The sequence below is a fragment of the Pelodiscus sinensis genome, chromosome 3, assembly GCF_052426305.1.
Source record: "Pelodiscus sinensis isolate ZL-2025 chromosome 3, ASM5242630v1, whole genome shotgun sequence".
Classification (NCBI taxonomy): Eukaryota; Metazoa; Chordata; order Testudines; family Trionychidae; genus Pelodiscus; species Pelodiscus sinensis.
The window spans coordinates 62,439,050-62,461,098 of record NC_143054.1 but is presented as its reverse complement, the minus strand read 5'-3'; the positions used below and the strand labels follow the sequence as shown (position 1 = coordinate 62,461,098).

The 22,049-nt window shown below is 39.3% G+C and overlaps 1 protein-coding gene across 1 annotated transcript in view; it reads left to right on the top strand.

Moving 5' to 3' along the window:
* The window catches only part of SNAP91 (synaptosome associated protein 91), a 126,519-nt gene extending 104,943 nt beyond the window's left edge, over nt 1-21,576 (top strand). The window contains exons 23-30 of the mRNA XM_006124205.5: nt 4,076-4,213; nt 5,499-5,639; nt 8,389-8,419; nt 9,941-10,052; nt 13,718-13,801; nt 13,884-13,988; nt 17,821-17,922; nt 20,172-21,576. Coding sequence (XP_006124267.3) covers nt 4,076-4,213; nt 5,499-5,639; nt 8,389-8,419; nt 9,941-10,052; nt 13,718-13,801; nt 13,884-13,988; nt 17,821-17,913 — 704 coding nt within the window. The 3' untranslated portion in view covers nt 17,914-17,922; nt 20,172-21,576. The remainder of the gene's footprint in view (nt 1-4,075; nt 4,214-5,498; nt 5,640-8,388; nt 8,420-9,940; nt 10,053-13,717; nt 13,802-13,883; nt 13,989-17,820; nt 17,923-20,171) is intronic.
* Nucleotides 21,577-22,049: the final 473 nt, after the last annotated feature.

The window sequence follows — 22,049 nt, the reverse complement described above, 5'->3', positions numbered from 1 at the left end:
ACTCGGTGGCACCCTTGAACAAGAAAGCTCGGATGCGAAATTTTGCAAATGGCCATCAGAGCTCCTGTGCTTTTGCTGATAGGGGTTTCTTGTGCAAAAACCCCTCGAGTGTCCACACCTGCCTTTTTGCACAACAGCTGTAGCGGAAAAAGGAGTTATTCCTCTTGAGGAGAGAAATAACTCTCCCAGCAAAAGCCCTCTCTTCTGCCTATTTACTTGCACAAAAACACGCTTGAGGTGTGGCTGTTCTGCTGGGTTTTGCAAAAAAATGACATTTTTGCACAAAAATCTTGTAGTGTAGATGTAGCCTATGACTTGGATTCATTTTGAAAGTGAAGTTGGCAAGTCTGAGTATTATCTCCTCCCCTTGTAGTTAGCAGATGGAAAATTTTGTTGCTTTTCTGATACTGTATTTCCTTTTAAAGTCCCTCTCCTATATGTGGGCTCTTAATTCAGAAGTGAAGTGGAAATTTTTCCTTGCTCTTTTTTGAATATCTACTTCATAGATACTTTTGTTGCAACAGTAGTAGTTCATTTGTAGAAGTTCCATTATATACAGGGTTATCTGTTTTGTTTGGTCACTTTGAACACCCCCGCTACAAAAATTGTTCCAGCACCTGTGGACTGTTCATATGGCCTATTTTATGTCCTATTTGTCCTTTAAATATTGTTGTACTGTCCTCTTTAAAGCCAGTCAACTTAACTCTTTCTCAGCTGGTCAATACTAATGAGATTTTTTTTGTCATTCACATTCTTGTTGTGTAAAGGAGACCATATAAGTACTTAGTAACTAGTGTGTTCAAATATATTCAGATTTCCATTGTAATGGAGCAATTTCTTGATAGCTTGAGGTTTTGAAAAAATTGGGGGAGTTTGTATGAAATCAAGATTGGAGTGAAAGCATGAGCCTATTTTGGATAACTGAGGCTTAGTTAATTCATCAAATCCACAGTTGCCCATTGAGACATGTGCTCCTGCCTTAAGCTTAATTCTTTCAGTGGTTCCTGATCCACATGTTGAAATGCCTATAAGGAAGTAAAATTCTAACAGCCTTATTTAATAGTAAAAATTATTTCCTGCTTCCCATTCTGTTCTTAATTTATGAGTATCTACACTCAGGGGGTAGCCAAGTTAGTCTGTTACAGGAAAAAAAACAAACCAAATGGTCTGGTAGCACTTTATAGACTAACAAAACATGTAGATGGTGGTATGAGCTTTTGTGGGCACAGCCCACTTCAGATGACTGGAGTTATCTCTGGTCATCTGAAGAAGTGGGCTGTGCCCACAAAAGCTCATGATACCATCTACATGTTTTGTTAGTCTATAAAGTGCTACCAGACCATTTGAGGGTTTTTTTACACTTGGAATATTCGTCTACTTTGATTTTTTTTTTTTTTTCAGGGAATTGAAAAGGGATTTTTGCAGAGGAATCTGAAGCTAACATGGTCCTGAAAAAAACCCGTTTGAAAGCTTACGGGATGCTATAAAAGGGCTCATCTCCCTCATAAGTTTGTCTACTCTCTAAATCTAAATGAATCAGATGATTGCAGCTGGAATGGATCTCTGGGAAAAGAGGGAGTTTGAGATAATGATGGTAACTGAAATCTTTGTGCTAGCAGGACCCAAGTGGATCCCTAACAAAGGAACTCAGTGCAGGGTCTGAAACAGTGATATTGTTTCTTTAGCCATTTAGTCGGGCTGTTGATCTAGTTCCTCATTAACGTACCTGGGCCCAGACAGAGCTTTTAGCCACTTGAGATCATGTTAATTGTAATGCTCTAACTACTATGGAATGGTCATTCTTAGCTCTGTCCAGGAATTTTCTGGCTAACTTGAGATAGAAGGGCACTGATTAGCTAGGTATCTAGGATCAATGAGTCTAACATAACCAAGGATGTGTCTAGACTACAGGGTTTTTTGAAAAAAGTGGCCTTTTCTTTTGAAAGAAAATCGAAAGAATGTGGCAGTTTTTTCAACCACAGAAAACCTCGTTTTACGAGGAACACCTTTTTTTTTTTTGAAAGTGCTCTTTTGAAAAAAGTCACTATGTAATGCAAACTGCACTTTTTTGAAAGAGTATCCAGACTGTAGTACTTTTTCGAAAGTACTGGTTGTAGTCTAGATGCTCTTTTTTGAAAGAGGCTTTTTTCGAAAGTATCTTTTGAAAAGCCTCTTTTGAAAGAGGCTTGTTGTCTAGACATAGCCCAAGACTGCAGCTGTCTTAGTTACAGAGGTCATAGGCCTTGATGGAGAATGAAATAGTGGTGCTCTCCAGTTCCTTTGAGTATTCTCCTTACCCAATTATCATTGCTTCAGTCTTTGCTTGATACATTTTGAACAGGCAAGCTTGGTGCCACATAACTCCAGATAAAGAGGAGCTGGTAACTGGAATATATGCTGTGCCTGGATCATTTCAGAGCTGCTATTCCTAGAATTGGGAGCTAATTAAGCATTCTTTGGTAATGTGATTTACTCCTTTACAGCTGGGGGAAAAAGTTCAGTTTGGAGTTAAACTCCTATGAGAAACTATGTATATTGCTATTTACAATGATTTTGGAGAGCTTTATATTTTAAATTTTAACACTGCATTTTAAGCATTAATTGTTTCAATTGAAGGTGTTCAACTTTATCATGCTTGTTTCCAGTGTCCTCCAAACATACAGGTCTGACTGTTCTTCCTTAAGACACTGATCTGACATGGAAATGTACTTTACTGTTTGCAAGTGGATAAAATATCAGTGTTCAATCTGCCAGAATCTCCCTAAAGTGTATCATTTGCAATGTGGTGTTGATTTTAAAATGTTAGATTTGTATCTGTAAGCATTTAACACAATGTGTAGATACAAATATTAAATCAGTTTCTCCATTTTTTTCATAAGATGAACTCAGGGATCTGATTTTCATTTCTATACTTTGCGACATCACTAACCCTTAATATGTGGTGTCCTCAACTGATGTAGACAAAATTCCCCTAAACATGATATTAGTGCAACAAGAAAATATTCTAGGTTGCAGACTATTCTACCTAAAATTGACATTGTGACTGGGTAACCCAAAGTTGCTGAGCACTTACAACTTTTATTGGTTTCATTGAGATGTGTGGGCATTCCACATCTCTGGAAAAAACAAGCCATAACTATCGATCCATATCTTCCTGGCAGAAAGAACTACCCAATTGATATTACGTTGGGCACAAAACTCTTTTCAGAGAAAGTGGTGGCTCATTGGTTTATTTCCATTTTTCAGGGAAAATGTTTAATGTTTAACAGCAGGAATTTTTTTTAACAGCAAGATGTCCAGTGGAGGGAAAATGCTATAAAAATCAATTTTCTTTTTTACAATATTTTAATGCTTCAAATAGCTACAATTATAGTTGGAGACAATTCAAAAGACCAGATGTAAAGGAAAGACTTACTGTTAATAAAAGTCATGGACATTGAGTCAGGTTTGATAAGAAACTATGAGAGGTGGAAAGGAGACCTATGTGCTATATGAAGTAATGATGGTGATTGATTTGGTCAGTTATTGAATCAGTAGTAGGCAGTCAGTATTTATCCAATATGAGATTAACAAGCACTTGCACTGGGCATTCCTGACTACTCAAGTCAGGTTACTTAAACAACTCATGCTACACTTTCTTGAACAGCTAAACTCGGTGTCCTGACCAAACCCAGTAACCAAATTCTGCCTGTTTGTGGATAATCCCTGTCATAATTATGTAAGAATATTTAATGTCTCTTACTTTGTGTACTGAATGTGCTATTATACTGCTATGCTAAATCCTGGAGGTGACGGCATTTTATCTGTGAGTGATGTTACAAACTAGGTTTATGCAATGTTTTATGTCTTTTTGCAACACAAAACTTAAAAATATGCCAGTTACAGTATATCTTTCTTTTGTAGGAGTTAGTGATGTAGATATTGCATTACGTGAAGAGATGCATGTTATCTAATATCAGAAAATATAATGATAGACTATTGTGTTATGGCTTTAAGAACAGAAAATATATCAAGCCTTTTATTTTGTGGTTCCATCTGGGTACATCTGATCATTTTTTATACACATCTCTTACAGGCTTTGGAGGTTCTTTTATTGCTCCCTCGCCATCGCCATCACCTGTTACTCCAGCTCAAACCACCTTATTACAGCCCAATTTTGAAGCAGCTTTTGGAACATCACCATCAACTGGTAGCAGCTCATTTGATACATCAGGTGAGGGAAGGGTTTCCCTTATGCATACTCAGAACAAATGTGTTCATTCAACACTTAACATAAATGGTAGTTATTAGTACTCTTAATTTGAAGGATCTAAAAATAATGCTAATGGGTATCAGTATCTCCCATCACTTATTCAGTTGAAAGAGAAAACATCAGAGTTAGTACCATAAGCACAGACTAGCAATTGGGCTAGTACTAGGAAATCTTTCCTTGATTCCCTTCTCTTTTCTCAATTTTCAGCAGAAACCAAATATAAATGTGTCATCCCTTTTGCACGTGCTTATCTGCATGACTCTTAGGTGTTATTGGAGGAAAAACACAAACACTTTGTACTGTATATTCAGCATATGGGCATGTGATCTTGCTGCTGTTGCTGAAGATCTTGAGTTGCATGGCACCCAGAGTTAGACAAAACTGAAATCAAGATAGTGTACTTTGCTTGACATGAAGCTTAACTTTTCATCACTGCTGTCATTTTGTTTGTATCTCTTCCATTCTACACTTTCCATGCTGGGTCCTTGCTACAAATTTACAATTGGTGAGTTCTGCAACTAAATGAGTAACACAGAAATCTGAGTAGTACTGCTGTTTGATTATTTGGTTGCTTGCCAGTGCATAATATGCTACACTTGCCTGTTGAAGTAACATTAGCATGCAAATAAAAGGTAGATCACAATATTTACTGTGGTGGAACAAAGCAATATAGGTTATTTTAAAAATCATAGTGGGCTAACCAACAGTAAAGAAGCAGTTTCCTGAAGACAACATCTGCCCTGGGGAAGTTGGGTCTGTCAATGTGGATGAAGAGTACCAATGACTGTTCTCTTGATCCCTTTAATTGATATGTTAGAGAAACCTGTTATCAATTAAAACATTTTAAAATCTCTAGCTTTCTGGCCTCTATTACAACAACTTGTACCTTTTTTTCCCCTCCCCAAAGAGCTTAGAAAAGCTAACTAGTAGAGGGGGCAGTGCTCTAATGTTTTTTTAGATGGTTATCCAGTTTAAAAAAAATGCATTTTTGACCATTTAGGCATGTATTGTTCTAGTCTTCATTGGTATACTTTTATTTCAGGGTAATTCTGCATTTCAGTGTCTTAGTACAATATCATGCATGCCCTGTTAGAATTCTTTCATGTGAAATGATGTATTAGTAATACCTGTGTAGTGATTGTCTGTACTTTGATCATTTGTTGACGTACTACTATGCTGTGATGTTACTTAAAGGAGTATTATAGTAAAGGTTACTAGCCTAAACTACTGTTTTCTTAAATTCTAGTGTTTGATGGTTTAGGTGATCTTCTTATGCCAACTATGATTCCATCTGGTCAGTCTGTAGCAACTTCAGCTGTTACTGCTTCAGCAGCAAGCAAAGGTCTTGGAAGTGATCTTGATTCATCTCTCGCAAGTTTAGTAGGCAGTAAGTCACACAACTGCTTTGGGTTTTTAAAGTGACCTATAATTTTGACTGCTCGACTCATTCAATTTACTGAGAAGATTTGGTTTGATGGTACATAAATATCATCTGTGCTTCATGTCAGTGTGCTGCACCTTTCAAAAGTCCTGCTTCTCTCTGGAAGCCATTGCCACATACTACAGTCCTCCTCTGTAGGGGGCCAGGGGAACAAGGCACTTAGGTTTTCATGGCTCTGTGAATGGAAGTTCCTGGTCTTGTGCCAAAGTTTGAGCTCCATCTTAGAGGTTCTGTTTTCAGGCACATTAAATTGGTCAGTTCTGCACACAAAGGGACATTTGCACATTGGTTTCTTGAAAACAGGTTTTTCAAGCTTAGATACTTCAAACAGACTAGAGCACAGATCTAAAAATTAGAACTTAATGTTATAGAGCTACATTAAGCTGAAGGAGTGTCTAAGAGTTGTCAGTCAGACCTGGTAAAAGTCAGCGGATACTGAGTGATAGCTGAAACAGTAGAAGCCACTGCCAGCATGGTAAGGCCTGAGCAGAGGCAAAATAATTTGGTCTAAGGTTTTTCTCTGATTACACATGTAGAGATACAGCACTGTGATTGGTTGCACTTAAGTCCCTATGTAAAAGGAAATAAAACTCAGTCAGCAGACAGCAGGAAATAGTATCATATGGTTGGAAGCGATCTCAGGAGGTCGTAGTCCAACCCCCCCAGCCCAAACCAGGACTAACCCCAACTAAATCATCCCAGCCAGGTCTTTGTCAAGCCAGGACTTCAAAACCTCTAGGGATGGAGATTCCTCCACCTCCCTAGGTAACCCATTCCAGTGCTTCACCCCATCCTAGTGAAGTAGTTTTTCCTAATGTCCAACCTAGACCTCTCCCACTGTAACTTGAGACCATTGCTCCTCGTTCTGCCACCTGTCATCACTGAAAAGCTTGTCTCCATCCTCTTTGGAAGCCCCCTTCGGGTACTAAAGGCTGCTATCAAATCCCCCCTCACTTTCTCTGTAGACTAAGCCCAAATCCCAACCTGTAACCCATGTGCTCCAGCCCCCTAAGCATTTTTGTTGCCCTCCACTGGACTTTCTCCAATGCGCCACATCCTTTCTGTAATGGGGTGCCCAGAATTGGATACAATACTCCAGATGTGACCTCACCAGTGCCATATAAAGGGGAATAATCACTCCTAGATCTACTAGCAATACTTCTTCTAATGCACCCTAATATGTCATTAGCCTTCTTGGCTACAAGGACACCTTTGTAGTACAAGATGCAGTAGAGTATGGCCCTGGGAGAAGTCAGAGCGCTTTTTTGAGACGTGTACTCACTAAGAAATCACACTGGATTTCTGAGCAAGAAAACTGTTACTACTTTTTCAGGGAAACAAGACTAAGTACTTTCTTTGTAAACAGAATTACACACAAAAAACCTCACGGCTGTGTCTACACTGGCACCCTTTTCCGTAAAAGGGATGCTAATGAGACACTTCGGAATTGCAAATTCCGCAGGGGATTTAAATATCCCCCACAGCATTTGCATGAACATGGCTGCCGCTTTTTTCCGGCTCGGGGTTTTGCCAGAGAAAAGCGCCAGTCTAGATGGGATCTTGTGGAAAATAAGCCCTTTTCCATAAGATCCCTTATTCCTACTTGAAAGGGCTTATTTTCCACAAGATCCCGTCTAGACTGGTGCTTTTCTCTGGCAAAACCCCGAGCTGGAAAAAAGCGGCAGCCATGTTCATGCAAATGCCGCGGGGGATATTTAAATCCCCCGCGGCATTTGCAATTCCGACTGGTCTTATTAGCATCCCTTTTCCGGAAAGGGGTGCCAATGTAGACACAGCCCACTTGTATATCCAACCTCTTCTTCTAACAGAAACAACCCTACAAGGCCCTGAATACAGATAGACCAAATGCTTGGGCTAAAGGGAACCACATTTAAAATATGGCATGAAAAATACCATAGATGTTGCACTGTTCCAAGCTTCTTAATGACATCCTTTAATATGTATTTGCTTTACAAGCAGATTTTTTTTGTCAGTCCTGAAAACAACTAATCAACAAGAGCGAAGCTGGCTGCTTCTCTTCTTTTTCAGGATCGCTAGTAAATGATCCTTTAAACAAAATTCCATCCTCAGTTACTCCTTTGTATCTCTGGGCAGAGGATATGCACAAGTGAAATGCAGAAGAATTTTGATCTTCAGGATATCAATTGGTCTTGTAAATGACAGACATAGCCAGTTGATGCATACATAAGTCCTATCCTGGAAGTGCAATGCACAATTGTTTAATTTTGAAAGGATATTGTTAAAGACCAACTTATTTGCACACCTACATCCACATGGCTGGAACTTCTCACAAGTATGACTAGATAACCTAGATTTGCCACTTGCATCCATGACTGCCATATTTATATTTTATTTTGCACACTTACATAAATACATGTACAAGTAAACAGTGATACTGGCCCTAACATGTTATTTATTTAATATGTTAAATAAATGTTAAGTTCTTAAAAGACCAAGCTTGTCATTAGGAAATCACTGAAACTGGTGTGCTTCATATTATAGCTTTCATCATTTAGAGGGCTTTTAGAAAAAATGAGCACTACTTCTACGATTGTGCTGTTGGATCTGTTTTGTTCGGGTGCACAAATTTTTAGATTAAAAGAATTTGACAGAATCCTTCATTTATCTGTATAAACAAGTAACTTTTTATCCCATTTTCATGTCTGACTTTCAGATCTTGGAATTTCTGGTACCACATCAAAAAAGTAAGTTCTGAATTTTGGGGGGTTTATTGTTTAAAAATGTTGGTCCTTAAAGCACTTGAGATTAATAAAATTGAAAGTTTAGAGACCTTCCCCCCCCCTTTACATTCAAAATTCTGTCAAATGCACCAATAGTCAGTTTCACTAGTCTGTCAGTTTCCATACTAATAAGGTGATGTACTTTTAAAGAAATAAGAAAATGGGTATTTGTAAAACCACAACATTGACAGGGTAACTGGAAAAATTTAGCTCCTGAAACTACGTGAAATATATTGTTTTAAAACTGATGGTGTCTAAGTTCACATTGTCTCTTTGTCTTTATGCTGAGCTCTGCATTTAGATACCATTTCTTTGATTGACTCCACTGATTAGTGAGCTGGTTCACAACCTCTACTTAGAATGAGCTAACGGGAGGGTAAGGGGGGAAGCCCAGGGTATCGTGACTAACGCTGCCTTTCTTTGAAAACAGGAGAGTATAAAATTTACTTTAGTTATCGTGTGGCTCTCTTCTGCCATATCTCTTGTTCCTCAAGTGATTTGCCCACTTTCTCAGTTACAGCATAAAACAATCAGTCCCAATTTAGGGTGCAGTCCCAGCTCCACTGAAGTAAAAATCAAGATGACTTCAGTGGTGTCAGGATTTCACCCAAAGTTTCCAATAGAGTCTTTCCCACTTGTCTCATCAAACAAGCCCTACATTTGTAAAGCAGGGTGTTTAACAGTCAGATTTTTTTGTTTCCTTTTTAGCTGGCTTGGAGTTGGAGGGTGGGCAACTTCAACACTGTCCAAGTTTGGAGGTTCTACTAGTTTTTTCATTTGCCTCAAATCTTGGTAGTGTGTATGGTTTTTCCCCTGTAGTGTCTTTTTGTTGAAGTTTCAAACTTTGGGCTACCCCTTACTAATCATTTTTCATCTTAGAAGGGGTGAAAATATTCTTCCTCTTCTTTCTGAATGTTTGTTTGTTTTTATAGATCTTCTATCTTACGACTTAACTACCAGTTCTGAAGAGAAAAGCCATCCTTTTTTTTCTGCTACAGCTTTCTGAACAAGATTTTTAGTTGTGAAATGTCTTTATCAATAGTAGCATTTAAGTGCCAATCTCTCACATTTTGCTTTAATATACATTGTATTTTCCCTTCTAGATTGATACATATAGGTTAATGTGAATATAGCACGAAACAATGTTTTTGCATTCTTCCATATTGCTGCTTATTCAATGTTAATGGTGAAAGCCTTTACATCTCATTAATTCTGTTTTTATCTTTTAACACAAGACTATTATAAACTTGGCAATTTAGTTGCCATAGCCAATGACTGTCACAGAAATTGTGAATAAATAATCTTCAGTGTGCACTGAATACATTCAAGAATTTCTCAACTGCCCTGTGGCAGACTCATGTGGCTGCTATCTTTGTTTAATGTTTGTGAATTAATGTGCATACATACATTCAAAGTGTTTAGTTTGTACATTCAATATAGAGTTTTATTCTTACTTGTATCTCTCTGCTTCTGCTCACCTATTAGGGGAGACCTTCAGTGGAATGCTGGAGAAAAGAGATTGACAGGAGGTGCTAACTGGCAACCAAAAGTAGCACCTGCAACATGGTCAACTGGTGTTCCTCCAACTGGTCCCTTGGTACGTAGTTTTGTACTGTAACTAGTCTTAACACTTCATGTCCCCAATTGATGATGGGAATAGTTACAAAATATTGTTGTGAACACAAAATGGTGTTTCTCCATGTGGTTCTGAGAGACTGAGTATTCATCAATGTGTTAAACATGTTGTGAGATCAGAGTTATTTTAATTGTCTCGATCTGTAGAGAAATACTGTAGTTACTTCTATGATGATGTGATTAATACTGGCAAATGTTGATATAAGACAATTAATGTCTTTTGGGCCAGATCCTCAACTGATGTACATTGGCATCATGGAATTACACTGACTAGCACCAGCTCGAGATCTGTGTAAATTTGTCACAGAGTGGTCCGTCACTTGCAAGACAACAGGTTTTTTCTTGTTGCAACTTGAGCAAAAAGTTTCATTGGGGAAACTAAACATTTTGTGCAGTCATACTATCCACTTCCATTTAAGGTGGGTGTGGAATTTTGAAGAATGAATTAGTTATAATTTCAACTTTTTTTCTTACCAGAAAGTCTGGGCAAATTTCTGTGGTGCAAGTTAACTTCATTTTGAAGTGCTTTTAAATCTACTTATGCCTCTTTTTAAACTAAACTTCAAAATGCTAGCTGCTCTTTGCCTGCACTACAATTCTTACAGCTGGCTTAAAGTTAGATGGGAATTCTCATTAATCTGTTAATGTGGTTGGATGTCCATGTCTTTGTTACTGGATACTTAATCCACTAGCTATTGTAGCACATTCATGAGAAACAACTTTGTAATAAGTTCTTTTATGAAAATCAAGTTTAAAGACAGTGGTTTCAATATAGCCTCATTTCCAATAGCCTCATTTCCAACACACATTAGGGAAAAAATAAGGCTTGGATGCATGTGGATATTTATAATGAAATATGGAACTTCTAGTTGTCCATTCAAACTCAGACAAGATTGATTGTAACTGGAAGTAGTCACTATCTGATAGGAATTGACTGGTCTATGTTAAATGGCTTGGGTGGCTTTGGTAGAGTTCATAACTAGTGTCTGAAGCCAGCAAAAAAAAAATCTGCCATGGAAGTTAAAACCCTTTAAGTCCTTTCAGGGCAGTTTTGAGATGCATTGCTCTGCCAATGCTGACCAACTGCTGCCATCACCTGTGCTGTCCGTTCTCTGGCTGTGTCCAGGGTATCATATGACTTTTTTTTTTTGTGAGTCCTAAGTTCATGCGAAAATGTTAGCTAAATGATTATCTTTGCTGCTGCTATTTTAAGTTAGTCATTCTTCCTGTTTTTGTGAACTTTAATAGTTCTAGGAACTTTTGGAACTTTCTTTAAATATTCAGGGAGCTGAATATTACTAAGAATTGTCCAATGTCTATAACTGAGGGTACATGTGGCTCTACATAACTATTTTTGTCTTTTACTGTTATCAAAACTTATATAAAGTTGCTAGTCTTCAGGCAAACCTACCTGTATTTGTAAAGATGTGCATTCAAAAGCTTGGCTTTGTAACATAATTTGCCAAACTTGTGCTCTGGACCATTGTAGATGTGTACTGCAAAGGTAGTGGTGGCTCTTAGGTTCTTAAGGAGTGGGGGGGGGGAGACCTATTAGCTGATTTTTCTACCCCTTTCCTGAGAAGAGATGACACAGTTCAACTGCCTCCATCCTGAATCTAGTGCTAGCTCTCCAAAGCATCTTCAGTAATTCTTGATGATCTGTAAAATTAAACTGAAACCACGGACCCTCTGGATTATCATTGTGCTGTTTGGGGATTCAGTGTCAGTTAAAAGAAGCGTAACAGATAAAGCAAGTAACACTGAGACCTTCCAGAGGAATTCCTAAAATTACCATTTACTCCTAGTGCAAATAGAACAGGTAAAGAGCCTATAGAAAATAACAGCTGTATGCAAATGCCTCCCTGTCATGTTTTTGCTGCTCTGGAAGCCTTTTGGGTAGTCCTTTCAGAATTGTTCTCCTCCAGTTGAGCCACACCTTTTTATCCTGGGTGGTATGAGAGGAGACCCTGGTAAGAGTGATGACCCTTTTTCTCCCCCTCCTCCCCCCCAAAGCAACTCCTGTCCCTGGACAGGTGACTTGTTACTTGGTTATTGCCATCATAAGTCCAAACGTAGGGACTCTATTTCCCTTGGTCTGCAACCAGCTCATTGCTCTAGGATGTTTCCATTTAAATAAAAGACCATCTAGGTTAATGAGCTTCAGGGGGTAGCCAAATTAGTCTGTTACAGAAAAAAACAACAAATTGTCTGGTAGCACTTTATAGACTAACAAAACATGTAGATGGTATCATGAGCTTTCGTGGGCAAAGCCTACTTCTTCAGATGACCAGAATTATGAATAGGGAATATGAAAACTCAAAATAAATAGGAGGAGGGAAGGGGAGGGGTAGAGAAAGATGCTCTGTCTCCCACCCCCATTCCTGTTTGCTGGAGAATGGGTGTTAGACCAAAGCAGGTAAAAATCAAAGTCAGTAGATAGATTGCTAAGGCAGGATGGACACCATTCAGAAAGCTGTTAGCACCTCAGTGATAAAGTCCCCACCATCCCAAATCTTGATTGAGCCCAGTAGCATGTGAATTGAATTTGTGTATATAATGTAATTCCAGGCTTTCCTTGTGTATTTGGCTTGAGGAGTTGGCCTGTGACAAGATCGCCACCTGCAGATCTGTTATATAAAGTTCTGCTTGCCTAACCATATTCTAAGTTGTTCAAGGTCAGCCATAAAGATGTTGGCATATTGTGGTGCCATGCGTGTGCCTCTGCGATACCACTTACTTCCTGAGGAAACTCCAAATCATCAGTAATCTCCCTGAAAATACCATCCTGGTCACCATGGATATAGAAGCTCTCTACACAAAACAAAACAAAACAGTGTGCAGACTGATACGCATACAGACATACGCTAATCCATCACAGTAATTAATTGGCTAGGATCTGTAGCACTCTTATTATGTTACTCATCTTGGATCAAGATAAACAATCCCTGATTTACTGTGTTTCGTTTTATTAAAAAGTAGGAATTACATGACCTTTTTTTTTTTTTTTTGAAAGCTTATTAAAGTTCTTACCTGTCCTAATAGTTACATAGTTTTTTGCAAAAAACTAATTTAAAATCTCCCTTGCTGCAGATTTAAGCCCAATATTTTTTGGACATTAAGAACAATTGATCACTCACCGCCTTTTTATAACTGCCCTTAACCTATTTGAAGACTCTTATTGGGTAAGAAGTGAAATGGGAAATAGCATTACAGTTCTGTACAAAAGATTTCTCTTGCCATCATTTTCTGATTATATTTGATTAAGATATGGATAATATAGAAGCTATTTTCAGAATTCTTAGTTCTGTCTACAGAGTAGAGTTTATCATGCAAATCCTAGTGAATATCTAAAATCTAATATCCTTGATACTTTTGAAGAAACCAAACTTTGACATTTCTGATGACTAATTCTCAGTGTTTTGAGCATGAAAATGGCTGAATTGCCTTACAAGGTGAGGTGCTGTGTAAGTCAGGTAACATCTGCTGCCTACCAATATTTATTACAACAATTCTGATGAACTGACATTTTTGATCTTGAAGTACAGTAAGATTTTCCCACACTTTAATTTCAACAGTGACTATGTAGAATGCTAGAGATTCTCATCTGTGGGGTCATTTGGGTTTCAGACAGGAACTGTGCCTCCAGCAAGTGCTATTCCTCCTGCCTCAGGTGCCCCCCCTGTTGCACAGCCAGGAGCAGGATTTGGAATGGTAAGTGAGACTTTCCTTCATTTGAATAACTTTTCCTAATTGTTTTAGCAACCTTATCTATTTTAACATCTTAATTTTGCAGCCTCCTCCTGGAACAGGTGTGTCCATGATGCCTCAGCAGCCAGTTATGTATGGACAGCCTATGATGAGGCCACCATTTGGAGCTGCAGCTGGACCTGGTGCACAAGTAAGTCTGCTTTTATATGTAAAACACTTAAATGTAAGTTTTTAAAATTAGAAATAGTGTGCTAGTGGCATAGTTCTCCCCCCCCCCCCCCGCCCTGCCATTTGCTGTGTAAGCTTTTCCTCCTATTAAACCCTGATGGGAAAGTTGCTTTTTAATACTATTTACAGCACTGAATATCTGCTAAAGAAGAACTTTAATATGCTAGTTTTAAAGTCCACTGAAGTGAATGCAGCATTAGGAGAATAAATCAAATGAAAGTTTTCCTTTATATAAAAAAAGCAAACATGATTCTAGGTTGTATCAACAGGTGTGTTGTAAGCAAAACTCGTGAAGTCATTCTGCCGCTCTACTCTGCACTAGTTAGGCCTCAGCTGGAGTACTGTGTCCAGTTCTGGGCGCCACATTTCAAGAAAGGTGTGGAGAAATTGGAAAGGGTACAGAGAAGAGCGACAAGAATGATTAAAGGTCTAGAGAACATGACCTATGAAGCCAGGCTTCATGAACTGGGCTTGTTTAGTTTGGAAAAAAGAAGATTAAGGGGGGACATGATAGCGGTTTTCAACTATCTAAAAGGGTGTCACAAGGAAGAAGGAGAAAATTTGTTCCTCTTGGTTTCTGAGGACAGGACAAGGAGTAATGGGCTTAAAGTGCAGCAAGGGAGGTTTAGATTGGACATTAGGAAAAAATTCCTAACTGTCAGGGTGGTCAAATATTGGAATAAATTGCCAAGGGAGGTGGTGGAATCTCCCTCTCTGGAGATATTTAAGAACAGGTTGGATAGACATCTGTCAGGGATGGTGTAGACGGAGCTTGGTCCTGCCTTGAGGGCAGAGGGCTGGACTCGATGACCTCTCGAGGTCCCTTCCAGTCCTATGATTCTATGATATGTGCTATTTCCTTCTGTGTCCCAACATAAAAGTTGGTTGTTGAATTATCAGTGAGAATGAAGAGATGGATTTGAAAAGACTCCCCATCCCTTCCCTTAAAAACCTTCTATTGTTGTATTTCACTTAAACAAGGTGCAGTTAGGCAGATCACTGCCCGACACAGCAGTGTTATTGGAAATATTTGGTAGATAATAACTTGAGATGCCCTTTCCCTAAAATACTCTGTCAATCTCATTTCTTGTCTGCTTGGGAACAACTGTCATTTAGGGACTACAGGCCCTGGTTGGAATTCTATATTTCTTACAATATATACAGTGCCTTGCACATAGGGACCCTGATCTTGGTTTGGATATGTATGTGTGAAGTAACACATTATTACCAATGATTTTTTTGTAAAGTCTGAAGAAATGTTTAAATTATGGCTGTATTGTGTTGTATATAAAATTTGTATAATGACATTTCAGATGATCTACAGTAACAGTTGCATCTGTTAGATATAATCTTAGGTATTCACTCAATCAAATTCTATTGTATTTCTGATCTAATTCTAAGGGAGAGTATATGGTATATGAGACACAAAGAAAGGTGTGTGATAGGCAGGACTTGTAGCACTGCCTAATGAAGTTGTCTGACACATCCCACTGGAAGACTGTTTTCACTTGCTTCTAACATTGTCAACCTGAGGTGAAATTTTCCATGCAGGATGTCCTCTTCCAGTTGAAATGTTTTGAAAAGCTTCTGCCAAACAGTTCAGATCAAGACTTCTGAAAAAATATGTTGGTTTTTAACTCATGTTAAATTCTGGCTATCATTTCATTCATTTAAGTTCTGGCATCCTTCTCCCTGCCCTCCCCCCATTTTTGGAACAGTCTGGAGAAATTTGGCAAGGGGATGGCCTTGCTAATAGGGGTGCTTTTTTTGCTGTCCCTGTCAAAATGTGCCCAAATTTGGGCCAACTTATAAATATTTGAAAAAGTGCTGTTAAATGTGTCCCTCTGCCTCATTCAGACAAAGGATGGACCTTTTATGGGGGTGAATAAGGGTTGTGTAGCAAGGGGGGAGGCTGTCGTGTGTAGAACTCCTGCTTCATTTGTTGCAGAAGCTGGTGAGTGTCTAGTGAATGAGATAGGAGTTGTAGGAAGAAAAAGAAAGGTCTCAGGTCAAGGCAGTTGAATGCTGCTCTGGGGAATACGTTTAGATCTGTGCCACGGAGTTCCTAGGCGAGGTAACGCCACTTAACCAAACTTCTTATAGGTGGTCACTACTTACTGAGTGCCTGAATTGGCAGCCTGGGGTCTGATTTGCAGAAGTGCTGAGCAAAGCATAGTTTCCACTGACTTAGGAAGGGAGCATATATAGTGATAGATAATGCAAAATACTCTGAAAAATTGGGTCTGAGATGTCTCAAATTAAGCAACCAAAATTAAGGTCCAAAGCTTCCTCTAATCTCTCTGCCCTTAGGTATCTGAAATGTAAAACAGGGATAACACCTATTCACCTCATAATAGTGCTGAAAATAAATTGTAGGTTTGGCTTTTCCTTTGAGTACAGATTGCTTTTGGCAGTGAACATGAACTACATTATTCTACAAAAATAATTGTATATTCTATACATGCATGTTAAACTATTACTATAAAATATCAATTTAAATTTCCCTCTTACACGATTAATGCTCCTATCAAAGCTCTAACTATCCAGTTAGAAAAGTTGTAATCTATTTGGGTAAGTACATCGGGTATTGAAATGCTCTCTAAACTCCAAATCGTTTAATGGGTACACTGAGCAAAACTTTCACTGTCGCCAAATGTGACTAGTAAATTACTTAGAAAACCTTACCTTAATTTGTCTTGGATTAAAATGTCTACTACATAAGTATTGTCAACTTTGTCGTAATTGTATTTGAAATTAAACACAGGATTCAAACTTTTTAGAAATAACATAAAATGCCTACAGGCAGTCCCCGACTTACGTGGATCCGACTTATGTCGGATCCGCACTTACGAACGGGGCTTTCTCGCCCCGGAGTTCACAGGCAGCGGTCAGCCACCTCGAGCTCCGGGGCGAGAAAAGCTGCTCCCGGTGCCCCTGGTCTGCTGGGGACCGTCTCCAGCAAACCAGGGGCACCGGGAGCAAAGCGGTCCGGCCAGAGCAAAGCCTCAGAGGCGAGGCACCCCGTGCTGCCGCTTTGCTCCCTGTGTCCCTGGTCTGCTGGGGGGGGGGGGGCGCAGCTAGTGTGCCCCCCCCCAGCAGACCAGACTTTTGTTGTGGACCCTGGGGCAGAGCAGCTGGGGCGCTGCCGGTTGGTCCTGCAGCGCCGCTCTGGGCACTACTGGACCAAGCCGGCAGCACCCCAACTGCTCTGCCCCAAGCGACCTGATTCAGCCGCTGCTGGTCAGTTTCAACAGTGGCTGAATCAGGACTCCTGGGGCAGAGCAGCTGGGGTGCTGCTTGGTTGGTCCAGTAGCGCCAAGGAGCGGTGCTACTGGAGCAACCCAGCAGCACCCCAGCTGCTCTGCCCCAGGAGTCCCCAAGTCAGCTGTTGCTGAAACTGACCAGCGCTGACTACAGGAAGCCCAAGGCACAGTTGCTCTGCCCCGGGCTTCCTGGAATCAGCTGCTGATCAGTTTCAGCAGCAGCTGACTTGGGGACGCTTGGGGTTCTTAAGTTGAATCTGTATGTAAGTCAGAACTGGTGTCCAGATTCAGCCGTGGTTGAAACTGATCAGTTTCAGCAGCGGCTGAATCTGGACGCCAGTTCCGACTTAAATACAGATTCAACTTAAGAACAAACCTACAGTCCCTATCTTGTACGTAACCCGGGGACTGCCTGTATAAGTAAAGAATTCTAACTTTGCATGTTTCCATGTGCTTGTTGTGTTGAATGACTCTTCTAATGCTTTTGTATCTTCTTTTGTTTCTTGTGTCTGCTTTTTTCCCTCTTGTTAGCTCTCTCCAAGCCCTACACCTGCAACTCAGAGTCCCAAGAAACCTCCAACGAAGGACCCATTAGCAGATCTTAACATCAAAGATTTCTTGTAAACAATTAAGGTATTCTCTGTCTGACTTTGAACTTATTCTAGTTATGTATTTGGTTTGCAGCTGTTAGCTAGTACAATATGTAAAACTTTACTACAAGTATCCCCCTTCATTTTTAAGTTTTGGAGAAGAACCTGCACCTCTTTGCAGAAAAATAAAACTCTAAATGCGAAACATGAGGTACATGTTAAAGCCCTTTTTTCTAAGTTGAAATACACATATAAATCATAACTTCTTCACTATGCCATCTATTTGATATAAACAGACTAAATTAGTAACTGTATATCTATTCATGTGACTTAATTTTCAGTCAGAACATTTTTACCATGTATTTCATATGTACTCTGTAAACTAAATACCTGTATGTTTACTATTTTTATTCAGAGTTCATTGTTGTGTAATTTAGTTTCTCAGTTCTAGCCAGTTTTCATTTGTGTAATTTGATTATGAAGGCTATTAGAGTTGGACAGAACATTGGGGCAAAACTGAAAGCGAGGTTATGTTGCCAGAAGTAATTTTGTGGTTTTTGTTTTGGGTTTGTTTTTGGTTTTTGGGCTACCATTGTAATAGATCATTGATAAATTATGACTCTCCTCTTCACATTAATTCTTCTTGTGACCAGTCCTACATTATAATCCTAATTATTTGTGGCCATAAAACTGATTTGATGTCAAACTTGTTATGAGTAAGTGAAATTGAGACTCCCAAATGTGTGGAATCACGCATGTCCTCCAAAGAGGCCAAATCTCTGTTAGGGATGGAAAGGACATTGCCTGCATCCTTTGCTGCTTCCAGCCCGATAGTCTCTCCTTTTTCCTCCCTGTGAAGTGTTACAGGGCACTGCTCTTGGCATAAGTCAGTAGTCCCAACGCAGTGCCCGTGGGCACCATGGCGCCCGCTGGGGCATTTATGTGCGCCCGCTGAAACATCTGGGCTGGGCGGCTCCGCCCCTGGGGCGGGTGGCGCGTGAGCGGCTCCGGCCCCGGGGCAGGTGGCGGGTGGGCGGCAGCCACGAAAGGCTGGGAACCACTGGCATAAGGCATTGACTAATGTTATGTGGAACAGCCTAGGGGAAACATGGATGCAGAAGGGAACAAACACCAGTGAAGGATATGTTGAGAGAGGGGGAGGGGAAATGAAGGGAGCAGAAATTTGAGAAGAAAATAAAAAAGCAATCAAGGGAAAAGATAGTAACCACAGTTTACCATTGTTTCAAATCTCAAAACATCACAAAATGGGTTAAGGGATCCAGCCAATAAAATATGGGGACCACTGACGTAGAGTACATACGCTATGAGAAATTGTGTTGAATAGTTTTGTATGTCCATTTATTAGAATTAAACAAGAGAGACAGTGGCTTTTCAACTGAATGTAGATGTATGATTTTCTGTGAAGTCAGTTTCTCATTGTTCTCAGTGCAAGCCACAGCTTATGAAAATGACATCAGAAGGAAATGAGACTACTCTAGACTTTGCATTTGAGAATTGTCCTGATTCAGTGACTGTAGGCGCTACATCTTTGGTGACACAACTGTAGACAAAGTCAAATTGTGTTTTCCACTGATTGCTTCAACTACACCAGTTGCAGCACAGGTGCCAACTTCATGGGCACTCCAGGACTGAAGCACCCATAGGGAAAAATTTAGCAGATGGCACTTACTGGCCGCCCAGCCCTTCCCCTGGTCCTCTTCTCCACATTGCTTCTTGCCCACTAGTAGCTCTACTGATCTACTCCCCTTCCTCCATAGTGCCTCACATGACCGCAAAACTGCTGTTTTGCAGCCTTCAGAGGCTCTGGGGGGAGCAGGAATAGAGTGCTCAGGGAGGAAAAGGGCACAATGGGCTGAACAGGGTTTTGGAGGAAGGGGTGGAGTGGGGGTGAGGCCTTTGGTGGACGGTGGGTCAAGCACCCCCCAATTAGAGCAGAAGTCCACCTCTATGTGGTGTTGGCTATAGATAATGCTAAATTAGAGTTCTCTTTGAGCACAGGTAACTCATTATAACTAGAACCCAGTGTTTTCAAAGAGCTCTATGTAAGCATGATACAGGCCCCAATATTGCAACTGGACTAACTTGTTGGGGAGACACTTCCATCTGAACTTGTTAGAAAATAGCTAGATTCTTAAATGTTTGTATGAAAGCCACTTGGCCAGTGAGGATTTCCATAGCTGCTTTTAGTATGATAAGGCTGTGCAAACCACTTTGAATCAAATTGGAGTGAAAACACTTGTGTAGCTTTTCCTTCTGTTTTTGTCTTTACAGCTGCAGTTTTTTCTGACTGGATATTAAAAATGTGTGAGTTTGGAGTCTACAAATCACAGATTGATGCTCAGAGTTTCAAAGGGAGCCACCAGTACCAAACCCAGTGCTTATTCAGACTTTCTCTTACTTCCGAAACGTGTAGCACAGCTGTGAAAGTGAACGTTAGGAATGTGTACTACCTTAGCTGTTATCCCTACTCTCTCTAAAATCGTGTACTTGGGTTATTTGTGTTCTACAGTTTTAAACAATGGATGTATGTTTCTGATGCCTTCTAGTGCTTTTCTGTACCTATTTAATGGGGGCAGATTATGCAGCTGTTGTGTGGTGAGCCATTTGGAGCGATGTGTCTGTGTTTTGAAGGTTTCAATGTATATAACTTTTGACAAACACCTACAATTTCCCTAACAGTTCAGTTTCTTCTTTATCTGTTACAAAATATAGTGTAATAATACCAATAGTAAGAGACACTTAACTAGGCAAAATCTTTGTGTGGAATACATTTTTCCCAGTCACAGGAATTTCAATTGTTGTGAGAAATGTTTTATTTTTGTGGCACCATATATGTTAAGATATTATTATTTAAAGTAATATAAAGGTCAACTTCCATAACATATACTCCTTTCAAGTTATTTTACCAATAATGAGAAATCCTATCTGAAAGGAAACCATATTTATCACTTTTTAACATATATTTTAACTGTTTGAGTTCTTGTTTAAATTCACTTATTTATCAGTTATGGCTAAATGCACTGAAAATAAGTAAAGGGTCAGTTTCTCTCTATGTAGTTGAAAAAAGCAGCCGTAGTTGTGCTGGCATTCAAGAATGTCAAATATGAAAGCACTCTTTGGTGTGTCTGTAGTAACACTGCGAGGTTTTTTTTGTCATCTTTCATTTAACTCTTATGTACATCTGTTACTTTAGTGCTTACCTGTTTGTATGCATTAGAGTACCATATTTCCATTCTCCAACTATGCTGTGAGTAGTTTTTGTACGGTTTGTGATTAGATCTCATTCCAGTCCAGAGAATCACACCCTTTACTGTACATGATGTGTTTCTTTAGTTTTTAGTTTGTTCTCACACTGTTTGTGCTGATGGCTTGGCTTAAAATTTTGACTCTTAAATGAGGTCACTGTTGATCAGTGTTACAAGTGGCTTGGCAGCTCTTCGTTCAAAGCATATTGGATTGGAAAGATGTTCACCTAAGTCTTTCAAATTATCTATTTAATCAATGTATGGTACCATTAAAAGTGGTTGTATCTGAATTAACTGTGGGGGTAACATACAATGTAATGGGGGAAAGTTATATAAAGCTAATTTCAAAATAGCTTTTCTTTGTATTTTGGTTTAAGAACCCAGTGCATGTATGCCCTATGAGATGCAATAAACACCTTGATCAAAGTAAATATAAATGCAAACATTGTCTCTTTAATTTCATAAAAGGAAAGATCCAGGATTATAGCCACTAATTAAAGTATACAATGAGTTCTCAATGTATTTGTGGTTTTACAGTTTTAAAAGTGCATGATTTCCCAAATTTATATTGAGGACTATCCCTGAATCCTCTGCTAAACTTTGTATGATAAATGGATATCCCATGTAACACTTTAAAGTTTACATGTCCTTTCAACTAAAATACTGGATTTCACAAAAAATAAAATTCTGTAACATTTAAAAACTGCAATACAACATTTGAATTTAAATCTGTCACTACTGTTTTCCAGATAGGTTTCAAATTCTGAAGCTGATTGTAAAATTGGTTTAAAATTGTCCTAGACTAATACAATGCTGCATAAGCCATTTAAAATAAAACACCGCTTTTAAAACAATTATTATTTACAATAGATGCCAAGTTTTTTAACTAAATTCAGCCTTTGAC